The following is a 20,533-nucleotide window of genomic DNA, read 5'->3' as shown; positions in this document are numbered from 1 at the left end:
TGATTCGCTTTTTTTTTTTAACTGCATTTTAGGTTTTGGGGTACATGTGTAGAACATGCAATATAGTTGCATAGGTACACAAGTGGCAGTGTGATTTGCTGCCTTCCTCCCCATCACCTATATCTGGCATTTCTCCCCATGCTATCTCTCCCCAACTCCCCACCCTGTGCTCTCCCTCCCCTATTCCTTCCAACAGACCCCAGTGTGTAGTGCTCCCCTCCCTGTGTCCATGTGTTCTCATTGTTCAACACCCAGCTATGAGTGAGAACATGCGGTATTTCATTTTCTGTTCTTTGTGTCAGTTTGCTGAGAATGAAGTTCTCCAGGTTCATCCATGTCCCTACAAAGGACATGAACTCATCGTTTTTGATTGCTGCATAATATTCCATGGTGTATATGTACCACATTTTCCCTGTCTAGTCTATCATCGATGGGCATGTGGGTTGATTTCAGGTCTTTGCTATTGTAAACAGTGCTGCAATAAACATTCGTGTGCATGTGTCCTTATAGTAGAATGATTTATAGTCCTTTGGATATAAGATGATATAGAAACAGACTTTTTATTTCTAGGTCCCTGAGGAATCCCCACACTGTCTTCCACAATGGTTGAACTAATTTACACTCCCACCAGCAGTGTAAAAGTGTTCCTATCCTCTCCAGCATCTGCTGTCTCCAGATTTTTTAATGATCGCCATTCTAACTGGCTTGAGATGGTATCTCAATGTAGTTGTGATTTGCATTTCTCTAATGACCAGTGAAGATGAGCATTTTTTCATATGTTTGTTGGCCTCATGTATGTCTTCTTTTGTAAAGTGTCTGTTCATATCCTTTGCCCACTTTTCAATGGGCTTGTTTGTTTTGTTCTTGTAAATCTGTTTTAGTTCTTTGTAAATTCTGGATATCAGCCCTTTGTCAGATGGGTAAACTGCAAAAATTTTTCCCATTCTGTTCGTTGCCGATTCACTCTAATGACTGTTTCTTTTGCCGTGCAGAAGCTGTGGAGTTTGATTAGGTCCTATTTGTCTATTTTGGCTTTTGTTGCCAATGTTTTTGGTGTTTTGGTCATGAAGTCCTTGCCTACTCCTATGTCCTGAATGGTTTTGCCTAGATTTTCTTCTAGGGTTTTTACAGGGTTAGGTCCTATGTTTAAGTCTTTAATCCATCTGGAGTTAATTTTAGTGTAAAGTGTAAGGAAGGGGTCCAGTTTCTGCTTTCTGCACATGGCTAGCCAGTTTTCCCAACATCATTTATTAAACAGGAAATCCTTTCCCCATTGCTTGTTTTTGTCAGGTTTATCAAAGATCAAATGGTTGTAGATATGTTGTGTTGCCTCCGATGCCTCTGTTCTGTTCCATTGGTCTATATCTCTGTTTTGGTACCAGTGCCAGGCTCTTTTGATTACTGTAGCCTTGTAGTATAGTTTGAAGTCCAGTAGTGTGATGCCTCCTGCTGTGTTCTTTTTGCTTACAATTGACTTGGCTAGGCGGGCTCTCTTTTGGTTCCATATGAAGTTTAAGGTGGATTTTTCCAGTTCTGTGAAGAAGGTCATTGGTAGCTTGATGGGGATAGCATTGAATCTGTAAGTTACTTTGGGCAATATGGCCATTTTCACGATATTGACTCTTCCTAACCATGAACATGGAATGTTTCTCCATCCGTTTGTGTCCTCTCTTATTTCGTTGAGCAGTGTTTTGTAGTTCTCCTTAAAGAGGTCCTTTATGTTCCTTGTTAGTTGTATTCCTAGGTATTTTATTCTCTTTGTAGCAATTGTAAATGACAGTTCATTCTTGATTTGGCTCTCTTTAAGTCTGTTATTGGTGTATAGGAATGCTTGTGATTTTTGCACATTGATTTTGCATCCTGAGACTTGCTGAAGATGCTTATCAGTTTCAGGAGATTTTGGGCTGAAACAATGGGGTCTTCTAGTTATACAATCATGTCGTCTGCAAATAGAGACAGTTTGGCTTCCACCTTTCCTATTTGAATACACTTTATTTCTTTTTCTTGCTTGATTGCTCTGGCTAGAACTTCCAGTACTATATTGAATAGGAGTGCTGAGAGAGGGCATCCTTGCCTAGTGCCAGATTTCAAAGGGAATGCTTCCACTTTTTGCCCATTCAGTATGATACTAGCTGTTGGTCTGTCGTAAATAGCTTTTATTATTTTGAGATATGTTCTGTCAATACCTAGTTAATTGAGGGTTTCTAGAATAAAGGGCTGTTGAATTTTGTCAAACGCTTTCTCTGCATCAATTGAGATAATCATGTGGCTTTTGTCTTTGGTTCTCCTTATGTGGTGAATTACGTTTATAGACTTGCATATGTTGAACCAGCCTTGCATCCCTGGGATGAATACTACTTGATCATGGTGGATAAGCTTTTTGATGTGCTGTTGCAATCGGCTTGCCAGTATTTTATTGAAGATTTTTGCATCTATGTTCATCATGGATATTGGCCTGAAGTTTTCTTTTCTTGTTGAGTCTCTGCCAGGTTTTGGTATCAGGATGATATGGGTCTCATAAAACGATTTGGGAAGGATTCCCTCTTTTTGGATTGTTTGGAATAGTTTCAGAAGAAATGGTACCAGCTCCTCTTTGTATGTTTGGTAGAATTCGGCTGTGAACCCATCTGGACCTGAGATTTTTTTGTGTTGTAGGCTCTTAATTCCTGCCTGCACTTCAGATCTTGTTATTGGTCTACTCAGGGTTTTGACTTCTTCCTGGTTTAGGCTTGGGAGGACACAAGTGTCCAGGAATTTATCCATTTCTTCCAGGTTTACTAGTTTATGTGCCTAGAGTTGATTGTAAGATTCTCTGATGATGGTTTGAATTTCTGTGGAATCTGTGGTGATTTCCCCTTTATCGTTTTTTATTGCATCTATTTGGTTATTCTCTCTTTTCTTTTTTATTAATCTGGCTAGTAGTCTGTCTATTTTGTTGATCTTTTCAAAAAACTAGCTCCTGGATTTTTGATTTTTTGAAGGGTTTTCTGTGTCTCTATCTCCTTCAGTTCTTTTCTGATCTTAGTTATTTCTTGTCTTCTGCTAGGTTTTGAGTTTTTTTGATCTTGCTCCTTCAATTTTGACAATAAGGTGTCAATTTTGGATCTCTCCACTCTTCTTATGTGGGCACTTATTGCTATATATTTTCCTCTAGAGACTGCTTTAAATATGTCCCAGAGATTCGGGTTATGTTGTGTCTTCGTTCTTGTTGGTTTCGAAGAACATCTTTATTTCTGCCTTCATGTCATTATTTATCCGGTCAACATTCAAGAGCCAGTTGTTCAGTTTCCATGAAGCTGTGAGGTTCTAAGTTAGTTTCTGAATTCTGAGTTCTAACTTGATTGCACTGTGATCTGAGAGACTGTTCGTTATGATTTCCGTTCTTCTGCATTTGCTGAGGAGTGATTTACTTCCAAGTATGTGGTCAATTTTAGAGTAGGTGTGATGTGGTGCTGAGAAGAATGTATATTCTGTGGATTTGGGGTGGAGAGTTCTGTACATGTCTATCAGGTTTGCTTGGTCCAGGTCTGAGTTCAAGTACTGGATATCCTTCTTAATTTTCTGTCTGGTTGATCTAATATTGACAATGGGGTGTTAAAGTCTCCCACTATTATTGTGTGGGAGTCTAAGTCTCTTTGTAAGTCGTTAAGAACTTGCCTTACATATCTGGGTGCTCCTGTATTGGGTCCATATATATTTAGGATCATTAGCTCTTCTTGTTGCATTGATCCATTTACCATTATGTAATGTCCTTCTTTGTCTCTTTTGATCTTTGTTGCTTTAAAGTCTATTTTATCAGGGACAAGAATTGCAACTCCTGCTTTTTTTGCTCTCCATTTGTTTGGTAAATCTTCCTCCTTCCCTTTATTTTGAGCCTTTGTGTATCCTTGCATGTGAGATGGGTTTCCTGGATACAGCACACCAATAGGTTTTGGCGTTTTATCCAATTTGCCAGTCTGTGTCTTTTGATTGGGGAATTTAGTCCATTTACATTTAGGGTTAATATTGTTATGTGTGAATTTGATATTGCCACTTTGATGCTAGCTGGCTGCTTTGCCCATTAGTTGATGAAGATTCTTCATTTTGTTGATGCTGTTTACCATTTGGTATGTTTTTGGAATGCTGGTACTGGTTGTTCCTTTCTATGTGTAGTGCCTCTTTCAAGAGCTCTTGTAAAGCAGGCCTGGTGGTGACAAAAATCTCTGAATACCTGCTTGTTGGCAAAGGATTTTATTTTTCCTCCACTTATGAAGCTTAGTTTGGCTGGATATGAAATTCTGGGTTGAAAGTTCTTTTCTTTAAGGATGTTGAATATCGGCCCCCACTCTCTTCTGGCTTGTAGGGTTTCTGCCAAGAGATCTGCTGTGAGTGTGATGGGCCTCCCTTTGTAGGTAACCCGAACTTTCTCTCTAGCATTTTCTCCTTCATTTCAACCCTGGTGAATCTGACGATTATGTGCCTTGGGGTTGCTCTTCTTGAGGAATATTTTTGTGGTGTTCTCTGTATTTCCTGGACTTGAATATTGGCCTGCCTTGCTAGGTTGGGGAAGTTTTCCTGGATAATATCCTGAAGAGTATTTTCCAGCTTGGATTCATTCTCTTCGTCACATTCAGGTACACCTATCAAACGTAGATTAGGTCTTTTCACATACTCCCATGTTTCTTGGAGACTTTGTTCATTCCTTTTTACGCTTTTTTCTCTAATCTTGCCTTCTCATTTTGTTTCATTGAGTTGGTCTTTGACCTCTGATATCCTTTCTTCTGCTTGGTCAATTTGACTGTTGAAACTTGTGCATGCTTTGCGAAGTTCTCATGTTGTGTTTTTCAGCTCCATGAATTCACTTATATTCTTCTCTAAGTTGTCCATTCTCGTTAGCATTTCATCAAATCTTTTTTCAACATTCTTAGTTTCTTTGCATTGGGTTAGAACAAGTTCTTTTAGCTCACAGAAGTTTCTCATTACCCACCTTAAGTCTGATTCTGTCATTTCATCACACTCATTCTCCATCCAGCCTTGTTCCCTTGCTGATGAGGAGTTGTGATCCCTTGTAGAAAGAGAGGTGTTCTAGTTTCAGGTGTTTTCCTCCTTTTTGTGCTGGTTTCTTCCCATCTTTGTGGATTTATCCGCCTGTCATCTTTGTGGTTGCTGATTTTCAGATTGGGTCTCTGAGTGGACTTCCAGTTTGTTGATGAAGAAGTTATTTCTGTTTCTTAGTTTTCCTTCTAAAAGTCTGGCCCCTCTGCTGTAGGACTGCTGAGGTCCACTCCAGTCACTGCTTGCCTGGGGATCACCTGCAGCAGCTGCAGAACAGGAAGGATTGCTACCCGTTTCTTCTTCTGCTATCTTTGTCCTAGAATGATGCCTGCCAAATGTCAATCTGATCAGTCCTTTGTGAGGTGACTCCTTGTATATACAGGGGTCACGGAGCTGCTTGAGGAGACAGTCTGTACTTTATAGGAGCTCAAATGCTGAGCTGTGAGCTTCATTGTTCATTCAGAGCTGCTGGGCAGGTACATTTAAGTCTGATGCAACAGAACTCATAAACCCCTTTTTTTTCCCCAGGTGCTCTGTCCCAGGGACTCAGGGCTTTATTTATGAGTTTCCATTGTGCTGCTGCCTTTTTTTTTCAGGGCTGCCCTGTCCAGCAAGAAGGCAGCCTAGTCACTGTCTGCCTGCAGAGGCTTTGCTGAACTGCTGTGGGCTCCACCCTACTGCCATGTGAGCTTCCCTGCAGTCCTGTTTATATGGGTGTGGTTAGAACTGCCTCAACAATGGTGGCCCACCTCTGTAATGGCGGACTCTCTCTGTAATGACAGGTTGCCTCAGCAATGGCAGGCTGCCTCGGCAATGGTGGACTCCTTCCGTAGGGATGGAGTGCCTCGGTAATGGCAGATGCCCCCTCCTCCACAGAGCTGGACTGTCCCAGGTTCAGCTGTGCTTGCTGTGAAACTCTCAACCCAGAGCATTTCCAATTGCTGGTTGATTTTTTTGTTTGTTTGTTTTTTTGTGGGGGTATGACCCGTCGAGCCTGATCATCTGGCTCCCTGCCTCAGAGCCTTTTTTTTTTTTTAATGTTGAATGGCTGGCTCTCTCCCTGGTGTTCCAGTTGCCTGCTGAAAAGGAATCTGTGCGATTTCCCTTGAGGCGATCTGTGCGATTTCTGGGATCTGTGTGATTTCCCATGTTGCAACCCGCTGCATCAGCTGAAACAATGGCGCTGAGATTTGTGGTGTTTTTTTGCCCAGGAATCTCCTGGCCTGGCTCCCTGTTTCAGTCCCTTATTTAATCAGATGAATGGGCAACTCTGCCTTGCCAGAGTCCAATCGCCAGCTTAAAAGGGCAACGAGACCAGTGTATTTTGTATGGAGAACCGCCACACCGGGGCGCAGGCAAAACAGCCACACTGGTGACCCGTGGGGCTCCTCCACCTGGGAATCTCCTGGTCTGTGGGCAATAAAGATTTGTCTGGAAATGTGGCATCCACTCACCCTCTGCGCTTTCACTGGGAGCTGCAATCCTGAGCTGCTCCTAAATGGCCATCTTCTTGATTCGCTTTTCTAACACATAAGTTTATCGTAACTTTCATAGAAAGTGGTGTTTTATTGTGAGAAAAGCACAGACTGGAATCAAAAGACCTGGATTGCAGGTATGACACCAGTTTGGTGGGTAATCTTGATCAAGTCACTTCACACTGGGCTTCAAGTGCCCTCTGATATAACTCACTTCATGGACTGAAGAAACTCAATTTGTATTTGTATGCAGGTGAACATGTGTGTGTTGTGTGATTTCAAACTCTCAGTTCTACAAATATTAATCAAAAAAGATTTAAAATAAATACTTGTTGGGATTCCACAGCTCCCTAAAAATATACTGGAGACACATAAACAAAGAAGGTTAATAAGAATCGTTAAACACTTGAAATGGCTATTCAGATGAAAGAAGTCTGTAGTTCAGTCCTGAGCCCAGATATGCTACTTACATACACACTACATTCATTTGGAATTTTTCAGCAACTCACCCACTATCACTCCAAATACACAAACTCCTTACCTGCAAATGTTCCTTATTAATTTACTAAGGATTTTTAAATTGGATTTTTCCTGTAGAATACTAATGCATCTTTGCTGTCTAAATCTTCTCTAAGTTAACAAAAACATCTTAAAAATAAATGTATTAGTTATTTCTTCATATCAATTAGTTATCTTAATTAATGTGTTTTTAATCATGATAAAATCTTATAAAATGGAATTTCAGTGCCAACCAAGAGAGCCTAGACTCAAAACACCAAAAAAAAGGTTACTTCTACACCTATGGTAGTAAACCAAATAAAATAAACAACTAAAACACACAGTATTTCCAAATATTAAAATGAACACCCTTCTGAATTTTATCCAACTTTATCAAATCATCAGAGTAATCTCTTATTTGATTGTTTCTTTATAGTAATCAAAATAGTTTAAACTGAGTGAAAAACGTGTTTTTGATCTTTATATATCTCAAAATAGTGACTGGACAACCTTTTGTGTTTTTCTGAAATTCCTTTCCAGAAGTGACAAAAATATCATATCTTAAATGAAATATTCTGGCACAGCATCTACTCAATGTAAATTGTGGTGAATAAAAAGTGATTTTCCTCCAAATAAATCTGTTTACTTATATTTTTAGTTTTATTTCTGTGGCCAACTAATTGAAACTAATTTTAATAATTAATTAAGGCTTGGAATGACTTTCTTTCCTAAAATTAGTCCCACAAAACAGCATCATTGCTGTCAATCTCTTGAATACGCTTATAAATCACTGCTCCTGAAGGTTAACACTGCACATGGTGGAGGCTGCAGCACAGCTGTTTCATCTCCCTGAATTCCCCCATAAAAGCGGACAGGACAACTGGAGAGCAAAACTCAAAACCCATAGATAACCTCTCCAATCTCTACAAATCCCAAAATTTGAGCAGGTGAAGACAAACCATCACAAACAGCAACAAGTTCTGTGTGGTATCAGCAATTGTAATGAAGGAAGCAGAAAGAAGTATGATGCCTCTGATAAATCTGAGAATCCCAAAATTACCAGGAGCTACTTGTTAGAAGCACTGAAGACACTATGAGAACAGTAACTGAAACAAGAAGGGGTCTGCCATTCCCACAGCCAGAAGTGTAAGGGGTCTATGGTGAGGTCTGAAGAGGCTGAAGCCTGTTGCCTCTACAACTCTCAAAAGTAACCAGCCAAGGCCCCTTCCAGGTCAAAGCATCAGAAACTCCTAGAGATAAAGCCAAAATGAGCATCACAAGGATAATACAAATAAAGGAAAAACAAAGTTCAAATGAAAGTGGATCTATAAGTTAGCCTCAGTATCCTGGAGTAATACATAAAAACAAGTGGAGTAAGATCTAAAGAAATGACATACACTCACCATGAACCATCTAATACTAATTGCATATAAGGGAAAACTGGCTGCATAGGAAACTCAGCAACAAAAGTGGATCAAAGCCTAGTCCTACAATAAGCTGGTATTAAAAAAAAAAAAAGAAAGAAAGAAAAGAAAGTCCTTCAGAAAAGTACATAAGAAAACATGCCTCCCAAAAGGTTGACAGCTATAAACTAGTATTTCAAAACAAGCTAAAAAACACTTTGTATACAGACTAACCTCAATCGGAATTAGAGAAATTCAGAAATTAGATGATAGAATAATTGAAAATGAAAGACAAAAATCAGTTCAGAAATAAAAACTAAAGTAGAAGGGACATAAAAGTAAATAAACTTTTTAATGAAAGAGAAATAGAAAGTGAAAAAAACAAAAAATCAAAAAGGACCAAAAGAAAAATGTTTAGGAAAACAGAAAAAAAAAAACAACCTACATATAACAAAGAAAATCAAAGCAAAAGAACAGAATATTAAAAATCCTTTAATTAAAGAAAACTTTCCTGAACTTAATTTTAAAAAACCATAAAACTACATTTTAAAAGGTCAAAAATCGACCCAGAATGACCATCACTAAGACACAATCTAGTTAACAGTAAATGACAATATTCTTTGAGCATCACAGATATTTTATAAGAAAAATAAAATCAAATTGTCATCACTTTAACAGCTACATTTTATGCCGAGGGGAAAAAGTAAAATACTTAAGGCTCAAGAAAGAAAAATATGAACCAAAGATTTTATACCCAGCTAAATTTCAAGTATAAAGATTGCTAAGTGTTAACAGTATAGAAAACAGCAGTAAGAATACACCAGAAAAGAAGTCCAGCAGAAAGGGTCTGCCACTCCCATAGCAATATCCAAAATGACTCAAGAAATGTCAGTATCAGTGAGTAGTACATACCTACTTGCAGAACTGAGACTCAACAAGGGTTATAAAAAAGAGGATAGAGCATATAACAGGGAAATGTAGTGACACTGTAGATACAGTACAACTATTAAAAAATGGGATAACATATGAAAAAAAAGGCAACTTTCCAGAAATCGTATTGTGATACTTGCTTTTGTTAACTAAGACTATTCTGTCCATACATGTGGAATGATGCAAATTAGAATGATATGATATTATTAGTCTATCATTCCCTTGTGTCCCTAAAAATCAGGATTCAGATATGAAGGAAAGATCACAGAGATAAAAGAAGAGGTACAGTTAAAAAAAATACTGTACTTGGAAATATTTTTAATTCAGACTGTATCTTTAAAATAATCACATACTAACAAACACATCTTTGTATGTCCTAGCCCCATTCACTAAAAAGCTTAGAAACAATAATCAACCCAACAGCAAAGAGCATCCCTAGCACACAAATTGTATTCTTGAAATACCACTTCCCGTGAAAAGAAACCAGGTTCTTTTGACAAAGTAATTATTGCTCCTATAATTAATAATTGCCAAGGGATCAAAACTGGAAATCTTCTCATACTCAACGAGCCTGTCCAGTCCATTCCCACCTCCCCCTCGAAAAAAAAAAATTACAAGAATATACTCAGAAGCAAAATCTGTATTTGATTTCTTGTAAACTATTAGTAACCTCTGCCCATTTTTATTTTGAATTATTAGTCTTGCTTTTTATTTACAGGCACATTTTATATGCTGCATATTAAACAGAGAATCTTTGTGTCTTACAAAGAGTCTTCCCAATTTATTTATTAGTAACTATTCTGCATTATTTTTTGCTTTGGATTTCATCTTACCCTCAGAAAGACGTCCCCCAGTCAAATTATAAGTTTTTAATATCCCATGTTTTCTTTGGGTTATTTTATGATCCATATTTTGCTGATAACATTTTGATCTGTTTGCACTTACTTTAGTATAAGACATGAAGGAAAAGTCCAGCTTTTTCCAAATGGATATCCAGCTTTGTTTTTTCTTTCTTTTCCTCAGTCAGTATGTGCTATGAAAATCGTTTTTAAGAACTTAAACGTATCATACCAATCCAAGTAAACCAAGTACAAAAATTGTTCGTATAAAGTTGTTCACATGTACATTCTAGATTACAGTTTCTTTGCTAAAAAAAAAAAAAGAATATAAAGAAAATTAGATTTACTAACTAGCATTTGAAACTAACTTTGTGCTTCGGTTAAAACTTCCCTCACAGCTAAACCTGCTCCACATAAATGTTAAGAAGTCACTGAAATATACTCAGTTGCTCTGCAAGAGGCCACTATGACAGAAATATTTCTTTAAAATATATCTAAATGAAACTCCCTCCTGTGGCTTCTAATGGAAAAAGATGTGGAGGATTCCCTCTTCTTGGCCCCTATAATCTCAGGTGGCCTCAGGCAATCAACAGGCCTGTCAGTCCTCAGGGGCTGCTTCAGCCAGGTACAAGCAGGGACAATGGTAATGGATTAATGAATATTTGTTCAATACTTATCTTTTAACATCTTGAGAAACACAAAAGACTTAAATGCAGCTGGTATACCACATACTCACATAGAGCTATTTAACACAACCTTCCTAGAAAAAACTATTATACTTGGTGGTGGTCGTAATTTCTTTAGCGTGCTGATGAATTCTATTTAATATTTTATTTAGGGACAAGACTGATACTCAGACAAGATCAGGTGCATTCAGGGTGGTACAGCCGCAGACAAGACTGATATTCATAAGAATGGTCTGTAGTTTATTTTTTCCGCTATATTTATCAGTTTTAGTATCGATATTATGCTCGTTTGATAACAAGATTTTGGAAGCTTTTCTTCTTTTACCACAATCTAAAGAGTTTAAGTAGCATTTGATCTATTCCTTAAGGTTTTGAAGGTTTCAACTACAAAATTCTGACAATACAAAGTGTAAGTGTTGGTAAGGAGGTGGAACAAGCAGAATTCTCCTATACTGTATACTGTTTCAATCATTTTGAAAATTTGTTTGGCAGTACCTGCTAACTGCCCCAGCAATTCAACTTCTATGCATACACATGTCCACCCAAAGACATGTACAAGAATGACACTAGCAGCTTTATTCACAACAGCCACAAACTGAAAATTCACATGTCCATCAACAGGAAAATGGAATATAGTAAGACAGATGAATATACCAAACACTGTGTTAAGAAAAAGCAGCACCAGACAGAAGAGCACATATTATATTCCATTTATATGAATTTCAATAATAAACAAAACAAATCAATGGTGATTCAAGTCAAACAGCAGATACCATTTTGGGGACTAAGAGTCAGAAGAAATGGCTGGAGGTAGAAGGTTCCTAGGGATCTGGTAGTGTTCTACATCCCAATCTTGGTGTTTAAACAATTTGTTCCCGTTAGGGAAATTAATCAAGAAGTATACTTATTATTTCATCCTGTTTATTTATGTAAAATTAACACAGTAAGTTACACAAATCAAAAGTGTATTATAACAGTCAGAGTTTATTCAGGAGACAGAAAATGAGAAAATGTAACACAAAAAATTATTAATCCGTAAAAAGTAGTCAACGGCTAATAGATGTAAAAGACAACTTGAAGGAATATGGAACTACCAAATGTAGGGAGCAGTTACTGTCTCCAAGGCTAAGGGTGAGTGCCCACTTTACTGGACAGACTGCGGCAGGGACCCACTGGGTGGCAGAGTAGTTCTCTTCAGGGCCAGTGGGCTGGAACTGATCCACAGGTGGGATTAAGAAGCTGCCTACCAGGGTGCTAATGAAGCTTAAGGAGAGTAACCGGAGCTGACAGCCACACCTTAAGAGAGTAAGAGAAACAAACAAAAAACAAGCATACTGCAACAAGAGAAGCCCTTCCTCTGCTGAATCTTGCAGTATAGTAGTATCCCTTCCTCACCTTCTACTGACAAAACCTAACATTGTCCTGGAAAAGAAAAAAATATTTAAAAGGACTAGCTCAAGTATATAAACAGCAAAAGAAGCTGACTTTGGAGGTGAGAGACAATACATTACAAGCTTGCACAAGTGTAGGCTGATAAATTTTTACAAATGTACATACACTTGTGCGACAACCAAGACAGAGAACATTTTTATCACACCCAAGTTCCCTAGTGTCCCTGCCTGCCAACACCTATTCCTGTTCTCCTAGACAAAGGCTAATTAATGTGCCTCTCAGGGTGTGCCACTTTCTTTAGAGAACACAATTCTGCCAGCTTTTCTGACATCTGTGTCTCAGGTTCCCTTTCAGCATCCTCCTGTACCCTATTTGACCTTCACCGCATTTGGCAGCTCCTTAGTTTCTGGTTCAGGGATACAAAAGCTTCTCAGTTTCTGAGGATATGAAATCAGTGTTTCTAAATCTCCTTGTTGCTTTTCAGGCAATTTCTCAAAAGAAGAGGAATTATTTAAAACCAGAAGTCCCTGTTCAAAGAAATAACATAACCACAAGTATTTGCTTCAGTAAGTTAGTGAGTTTTCTGAAGAACTTAAAATACTAATTTGAATTAAACCATCATTTAGTCCATTATAAGTTTCTTCTAATAATGAAACCAATACTTACATTAAGGTTTCTATTGAAGAATACACTGAAAGGCACAAACTTAAACAAAAATTAAATCTTTCTACATAATTCCAGCCCCTCTGACTCAATGCAAATCTACTATTATAGTAGCCAATGCAACAGAGGTTTTAAAGAGAAAAGAATTTAGCATCACATAATCCATTACATAATCTGACCACTTCTTTTCCTTTGATATTAAAGGAAATGCAGATGCAATTGAAAAGCACATCAAGATGCAAATCAATACTGCCCTTTGCTGAAATCACTCACTGGTATACTCCATATTAGCATATTCACTAAAATTTAATTGTAAACAGAGTAATTATGGTACTAAAGTTATTAAATACACAAAGCAAGCTTGGAACTATACATATTCAAATAGAATTTCAGTGGCAGATCAACTTTTATATCTGCAACAATACCCTAATTAATAGTCAGCTCTGATGATAAAATGGTCCTCTGTTTTTCAGATAACATTCCAAAAAAAGTTCTGCTATGAATACTAAAATAAAGTTTTGTGAAAAGATTTTTAAAATTTTCAATAGCTATATTTATCACAATATGGTACTGTATTTAGACAACTGGCATTCTTCAAGTCCTGGATTCAAATTTGAAATTTTTTTTAACCTTCTGCTGAAGAGAGGAAAAAGGCTTGAATGAATCACAACAATGACACTTACACTTAATGAGCTCTATGAATTCATCATACCCAAACTGGAAAATCACAATGCTGAATAAAGCTCGTTATACACTGAATGACTACTCATAAATTTTCCCTAAAACAGTTATGCATGTAAACTTCTTTAGGGGGTCATATATTTTTATGAAATTTTCTTTAAAGTCATAAACTTCTCTGAAATGTTTTATATTGTATAGAGACACTCTGAATCAAGAAAATTCTGGACAAACTAGACTATTCACCATTCCATTAACATGGTACCAACATATTTTTATCTCCATTCTTTCCAGCACAAATCCCTTTCTCTCCTATAACCTCTCCTTAGACACTTACTGACATTTTTCCCATGCCTAAAGACATACCTCTGCTGAAGTCAGACATGACCTCTGAAGTTTCAGTACTGTTTGTACTTCTTATTGCATGTGATAAATAACTGTTCCCTATAAGCTTATAAGCTCCTGCTACATGAGAACTGTCTTAGTCACAAATACATTGTAGTTAGTAGGAACTCACTAAATTCATACAATTAAAGAGCAAAAAAGTTAAGCTAGCATTTTTCCCCAAGTACCAGATGTCTAACTTTATCCTTAATACACATCACCAGACTGCAAAGGACAATGTCATTCCTCAAAAGTCCAGCAACCATCCTCTACAATGACTCCGTCGAACTCTATTTATTCTTCCTCTAATAATTAAAACTCTAATTCCCCTTCCTAATCCACAATTCTCAACATGTGACCTACTCTAGTTTAGAGAGAAAACAGAAGCTTCAGATGGGAATTCCCTATCTTTCTAAGAGCTATGCCTACAAATTACATGCACCCACTTCAAGCCAATCCTATCTTCCTTCTCTCCTATTACATTGAAAGAAACTCTCCTCCTATCAAACATCAAGTCCTTCACCTTTGCTTTGGATCCCATCCACACTAACCATCTCAAGACTTATACTATTAATTAATCCTTCTCTCATAGAGTCAATGTCTCCTTCAACTAGATCCTTCCCATCAGCTTTTAAAAATGCTTCTGGCTCTGCCATTTTAAAAAAATGAATGCCTTTAATCCCCCTCTGCTATCATCCTTACTTTTCCCTTTCAATGCCAAATGTTTCAATAAGTCGTCTGTATTTGCCATTACTTCCTTTCTCCTACTCATCCAACTCACTCCATCTGGGATCCGCCTTCATGACTCCTCTCTAACAACCCTTGCTAAGGTCACCAGTGACCTCCGTGTTATGAAATCTAGCTGACACTGAATCACCTCATTTGCCTGCCCAGAAGCACTCAACACTGTTCATTCTTTCTTTAAATATTCTCTTCCTTTTGCTTTCAAAATACAGTAGTATCCTGGATTCCAGTCTATCATTTAGGTTACTCACAGTTCTAGACAATTTAAGGAATACAGTAAGTTCTTCTTTCAAGATGAAATGAGCTTCTTCATTGAGGGAGCTTGTTCCACTTTATCATATACATTTTTCCAGGGGTTTATCACATCAAAAAAGCAGACCAACTACACTTCCACAGCTTACGCCAAAATACAAATTTTATTATGTGAGAATAAATTATATATAAAAGAAAAATGTTCCATTAAATAAAATTAAGATCTTTGGAAATTCAGGACAGAGACACTTATTTGAAAAAGTAATTGAGGTTTATTCCTTTAAGCTAACAGATCTCAGGGAAAGAGTTTATAGTCTCAAAGAAGTAACTGTACACCCATGTGCACAGCAGCACTATTCACAATGATAGCAAGAGGTGGAAGCAACCTGAGTATCCATTAACAGATGAACGAATAAATGTGGCATGTATATACAATGGAGTATTATTCAGCCTTGAAAAACAGAAGTAAATCCGGACACACACTACACTACAGATGAATCTTGAGGACAGTTATGCTAAGTGAAATAAGCCAGTCACAAAAAGACACATACTGTATGATTCCATTTATATGAGGTACCTAAAGTAGTACAATTCACAGAAACAGAAGGTAGAATGAAAGGTGCTAGAGGCTGGAGGGAGGAAGAAAAGAGAATTGTTGTTTAGTGGTATGTAGAGTTTCAAATTTGCAAAATTAAGTTCTGGGGATCTGCTTCACAACAATATGAATACACTTACAGTATTCATATACTTACTACAAGATACACTTACTATTCAATACTACGGAACTGTACACTTAATTAAAAATGATTAAGATGGGAAATCTATGTTTCTTACCACAATATTTTTAAAAAAGTTTCTAGATGCAGCAGATAAAACAGGCAGAAATTAAGATGTATCAAGATAGTACCAACATGTTCCTAATGACTATAGCATCGCTTCTGCCCCCATACACACACAATTGGAAAAGTATTACAAGTGGCATTTTTTTCAGAAGTTATTCTAACAGATGCTAATTACATATATCTACTAGTTATCACAGCAATAAATGTTAACCATGAATTATGCAAATTAAGGAAGAAGAGCAATGACACGGTCTGTTCATTCACTCACTCTACAAATAGTCACTGATAATCTACAATGTGCCAAGCACTGTTCTAGGCACTTGCTATACCTCAAGAAACAAAACAAAGGTCCTGCTCTTTTAACACATTCTAGCAGGAAGACACAGATTAAAAAGAACAAATAATGCAGATACTACCTAATATTTCAGAAAATGCAGTCATGTTTTAAAAACATAAAGCAGGTAAAGGGAGACACAGGATAGGAAGTAGAAGGTGAATGGGGAAAAGTTGCAGTGTTAAACACAGTGGTCACGGTCAGTTTCCTCTGGAAGGGCTCTGTTCATCGGAACAAGGACTTGAAGGAGTTGAGAGAGAGGGCCATATAAGTATCTGGGCAGAGAGTATAGGCAGAGGGACAAGTTGCGCAAAGACCTTAAGGTAGGAGCCCACCTGATAATCAGAGTAAGGATGCCAGTGTGGTTGGTGTGGCGTAAGAAAGGAGTAAAGCAGGAGATGAAGTCCCAAAGGTTAGCACAGGATCAAGTTAACAAGAGATCAAGTACAGCCTTGACGGCCACTATCAGGACTCTAAATTTTGTCACAGGGTGAACATATTTCTACAAGGTTTGGAACTTACTGTGTATACTTGCGCTTTAACTCATGATACTTGAATCAAATTAAAAATTATACACTGAACACCTGAGGCAAGAAAAATTCTCCTGCTGATTTCTCACCAAAGTTTTTACATTTTTTATATTTTTTGCTAATGTATTAGTCCATTCTCAAAATACCTTCCATCTATAAACCATATAAGCTTGATACAAATCCAAAGTGTTAAGTGCTTCTGTAGTACCTCTGTCACAAAAGTCACCTCAAGATAGGAATGGTCTTGCAATGAATCAAATTCCATTCCTAAAAAGTAGAGAATAGGACTAGACCCTATTCTCCCTTTAACATAAATATCAGTAATTTAGTAGTGCCATTATAGAGTGAATGGTTTGCAACTTTTTTATAAGAAATACAACTTTTACCATGCTATACTCCTCTTAAAACTTAAAATACTGAGTCCCATTGCAATTCTACATTATTACAATATATACTGCCTGCTTCATTCATCTGTTTACTCAACAAATATTTATTGACAGTATGCTCTGTGCAGGAGCTATTCTAGAAGACAGGAATAAAGCAGTGAATAAAAGAGACAAAACCCCTGCCTTCATGGAGCTTATATTTTATTCAGTAGAGAAAAATAATTTTAAAAACTTAGAACAAGTCATATGTCCAATGGTATAAGGACTAAAAGAAAAAAAGGAAGGGACAGGGAATTGCGGGTGCGGAGAATAAAATTTGAAAAGATGGTCTAGTTAAAGCATTACAAGAAAGTGACATTTAAGCAAAAACCTGTTTAAAAAAAGAAAATGAGAGAATCTAGCCACACAGATGCTCTAGAGAAGAGCATCCCACATTGAGGAAGGAGCAACTAAAAAGGCATTAAGGCAAGAACATGCCCAGCTTGTTCTAGAAATGACAAGGAGACTGGTGCAGCTGAGGAAGAATTAGCCAGGGGAAAGCAATGACTGGGGTCAGATGTAAAGCAGCACAGAGGTGGAGAACATGTCCAACACACAGGCTACTGCAAGGACTTCAACTTTAACGCTGAGTGGGGAAATCTTGGAAGATCTTGAGCAGAGGAGTAACACGTTCTGACTTGCACTTTGAATGGGTCACTCTGGTTGATGCATCAAGAATAGATTGTAAGGGGGCAAGGCAGAAACAGCTACCAGTTATTACAATGGTATTGCTATTGGAATAAGCAATAATTGCATCCGTCTTTACTGAATATTAAGAATGTCAATGTTTTTTTTAAAAAACCAGCAATGACTTTTTAGCCACTAAACAGAGGGGTACAGAATAACCTAAGGGTACTGGTGTTTTGTTTTGTTTTGTTTTAACTTTACACAAGCTACCCTCCCCCTCAAAAAATAAGTCTGCAGTGCCAAGTAGAAACAATTGATATTAGTGACAGATGGTCTAGAAAGCATGCTAATCATCTCTTACTCTAGATTTTCTAAGCTCTCTCTTTATAGCAATTTAGTTTGCCAGGAAATTAAACACTTGAACTCCTTTTTTCCAAAGGCATTTATAAAATACCTACAAAATAGGTGCCAGGAACTGTGCTAGGGGCTGGAAATTCAAAGATGAATGAAATGCAACCATTAGCCTCAAAAAGCTACATTCAGCTGTATACAGAAACCATCACACAGTTATGATACAATATTATATATCAGCTTCAAACCAGGATCAATAAAAAACTTCCCAGGGAAAGAATGTTTCTGAAGGCTTTGATAAAAGTATTTATTAAAGACAGTGAACAGTTGTAGATGTCTATAAAATCAAACCCTCTCAGGTTCATGGTAGGGAAAAAAGTGTCTCTTCCAATGATTCAAGTGTGTAAGATATCAAGAGCTATGAAACTCCTTTTGCAATGAAAGCCAGGAAGTTCAGAACAAAATTATAAAGCCAAATGCATAACTATCCAACATTTAAGGTAACATCTATCTTAACTATACATTAAAATTACTAGGTTAGTGCAAAAATAATTTCGGTTTTTGCATTGTTGGAATTTGCTGTTTTGTACTGGAATACATTCTTAAATGTGGTTATGTCATACATCATTTTAATGCGCATTTCTCACTTTATGGTTTTTTGCTAATGGCTTGTTGCTTGCTTTTTGTTTATTTTCGACTATGGAAATGATGTTAGACAAAAAGCTAATTCATGCGATTTTCTTATTTGAGTTTGAAACGGGTTGTAAAACAGCAGAGACAATACACAACATCAACAATGTAGTTGGCCCAGGAACTCCTAACAAACATACGCTGCAGTGGTGGTTCAAGAAGTTCTACAAAGGAGAAGAGAGCCATGAAGATGAGGAGCGTAGTGGCTGGCCACTGGAAGTTGACAATGACCAACTGAGAGCAATCATCAATGCTGATCCTCTTACAACTACAGGAGAAGCTGCTGAAGAACTCAACGTTGACCACTCTACAGTCATTCGGTATTTGAAGGAAATTGGAAAGGTGAAAAAGCTTCAAAAGTGGATGCCTCATGAGCTGAGCAAAAATCAAAAAAATAGTCCTTTCTGAAGTGTTGTCTTCTCTTACTCTATGCAACAACAATGAACCATTTCTCGATCAGACGGTGATGAAAAGTGAATTTTATAATCAGCGACGAGCTCAGTGGTTGGACCAAGAAGAAGCTCCAAAGTACTTCCCAAAGCCAAACTTGCACCAGAAAAAAGGTCATGGTCACTGTTGGGTGGACTGCTGCCAGTCTAATGCAGTACAGCTTTCTGAATCCTGGCGAAACCATTACATCTGAGAAGCTTGCTGAGCAAATCAATGAAATGCACCCAAAACTGCAACACTTGCAGCCAGCACTGATCAACAGAAAGGGCCCAAATCTCCAGGACAACACACGACTGCACATCACACAACCAACACTCCAAAAGTTTAATAAACTGGGCTACAAAGTTTTGACTCATCCGCCATATTCACCTGACCTCTCCTCAACCAACTACCACTTCTCCAAGTATGTCAACAACTTTTTGCAGGGAAAACACTTCCACAAGCAGCAGGATGCAGAAAATGCTTTCCAAGAGTTCATCAAATCCCAAAACACGGATTTTTACACTACAGGAATAAACTAACATTTCTCATTGGCAAAAACGTGTTGATTGTAATATTCCTGTTTTGATTAATAAAGAAGTGCCTGAGCCTACTTATAATGATTTACAATTCACAGTCCAAAACCGCAATTATTTCTGCACCAATTAATTACCAGTTGAACTTTGGAATAATAAAGGCCCTACTCCACAACAGTCCCAGTATCTTTATATTTTCATACTACACAGAGTACTGTGATGCACAGAGTGACTCACTGACCTAGATATTCTGGTATATCATCCCTCCTTCATTAAGTCATTTATTTTCACTTTAATTGCTCTGCTACATACAAGTCCACTGTACTTGAGGATTTTAATAAAAGACCTTTCCAGTTCATTTTAGAAGTTGGGTAAAAAATAAACTCATGAATGATTCAGGAGGAGCCAAAAACACCACTTTTCCCATCCCATCATTTCCCTAGGCCAAAATGACTCATTTTTATTTCAAACTTATTTGGGACTAAGAAGTAATTACATATTTTGGTATAACTGGCCTCCTGCCAAACTGCAGTAAGTCAAAGAGTAAAATCAAAAGAAAAATAATCGGTCAACAACTTCATCACCTCCTTTGCTAAATTACATCAGAAACAATTTGAAAGCAATACATCTAAAGACAATCCTCTTATAAATGAGCCAGCTAATCAGAAGTTGATTAATGCATTTGATTAGTGCTAAAAAATCATCTGAAAAATAAAATACAGAATCTTGAGTTTATAAAGCCACTTTCCAATGACACAGAGGTTCCTCATATCTTTTCTTCATATTGATCC

At 37.4% G+C, this 20,533-nt stretch overlaps 1 protein-coding gene and 1 pseudogene across 10 annotated transcripts in view; one reads left to right on the top strand and one right to left on the bottom strand.

Annotated features, from left to right (window-relative positions):
- Positions 1–20,533, bottom strand: part of VRK1 (VRK serine/threonine kinase 1) — an 87,425-nt gene that overhangs the window by 48,903 nt on the left and 17,989 nt on the right. For 5 of the 10 annotated variants that reach the window (XM_009006526.6, XM_009006527.6, XM_078335721.1 and 2 more), the window contains exon 2: positions 10,286–10,487. The exons of the other annotated variants lie outside the window; for them this stretch is intronic. In XM_009006526.6, the coding sequence (XP_009004774.1) occupies position 10,286 (1 nt within the window). In that variant the 5' untranslated portion in view covers positions 10,287–10,487. The remainder of the gene's footprint in view (positions 1–10,285; positions 10,488–20,533) is intronic. 10 annotated transcript variants of the gene reach the window in all.
- On the top strand, positions 18,787–19,875 carry LOC128928961 (histone-lysine N-methyltransferase SETMAR pseudogene; annotated as a pseudogene).

Source organism: Callithrix jacchus, chromosome 8 (genome assembly GCF_049354715.1).
Source record: "Callithrix jacchus isolate 240 chromosome 8, calJac240_pri, whole genome shotgun sequence".
In the NCBI taxonomy this organism is placed as follows: domain Eukaryota; kingdom Metazoa; phylum Chordata; class Mammalia; order Primates; family Cebidae; genus Callithrix; species Callithrix jacchus.
The sequence above is the reverse complement of the archived record's forward strand: the minus strand, read 5'-3'. Positions and strand labels throughout refer to the sequence as shown.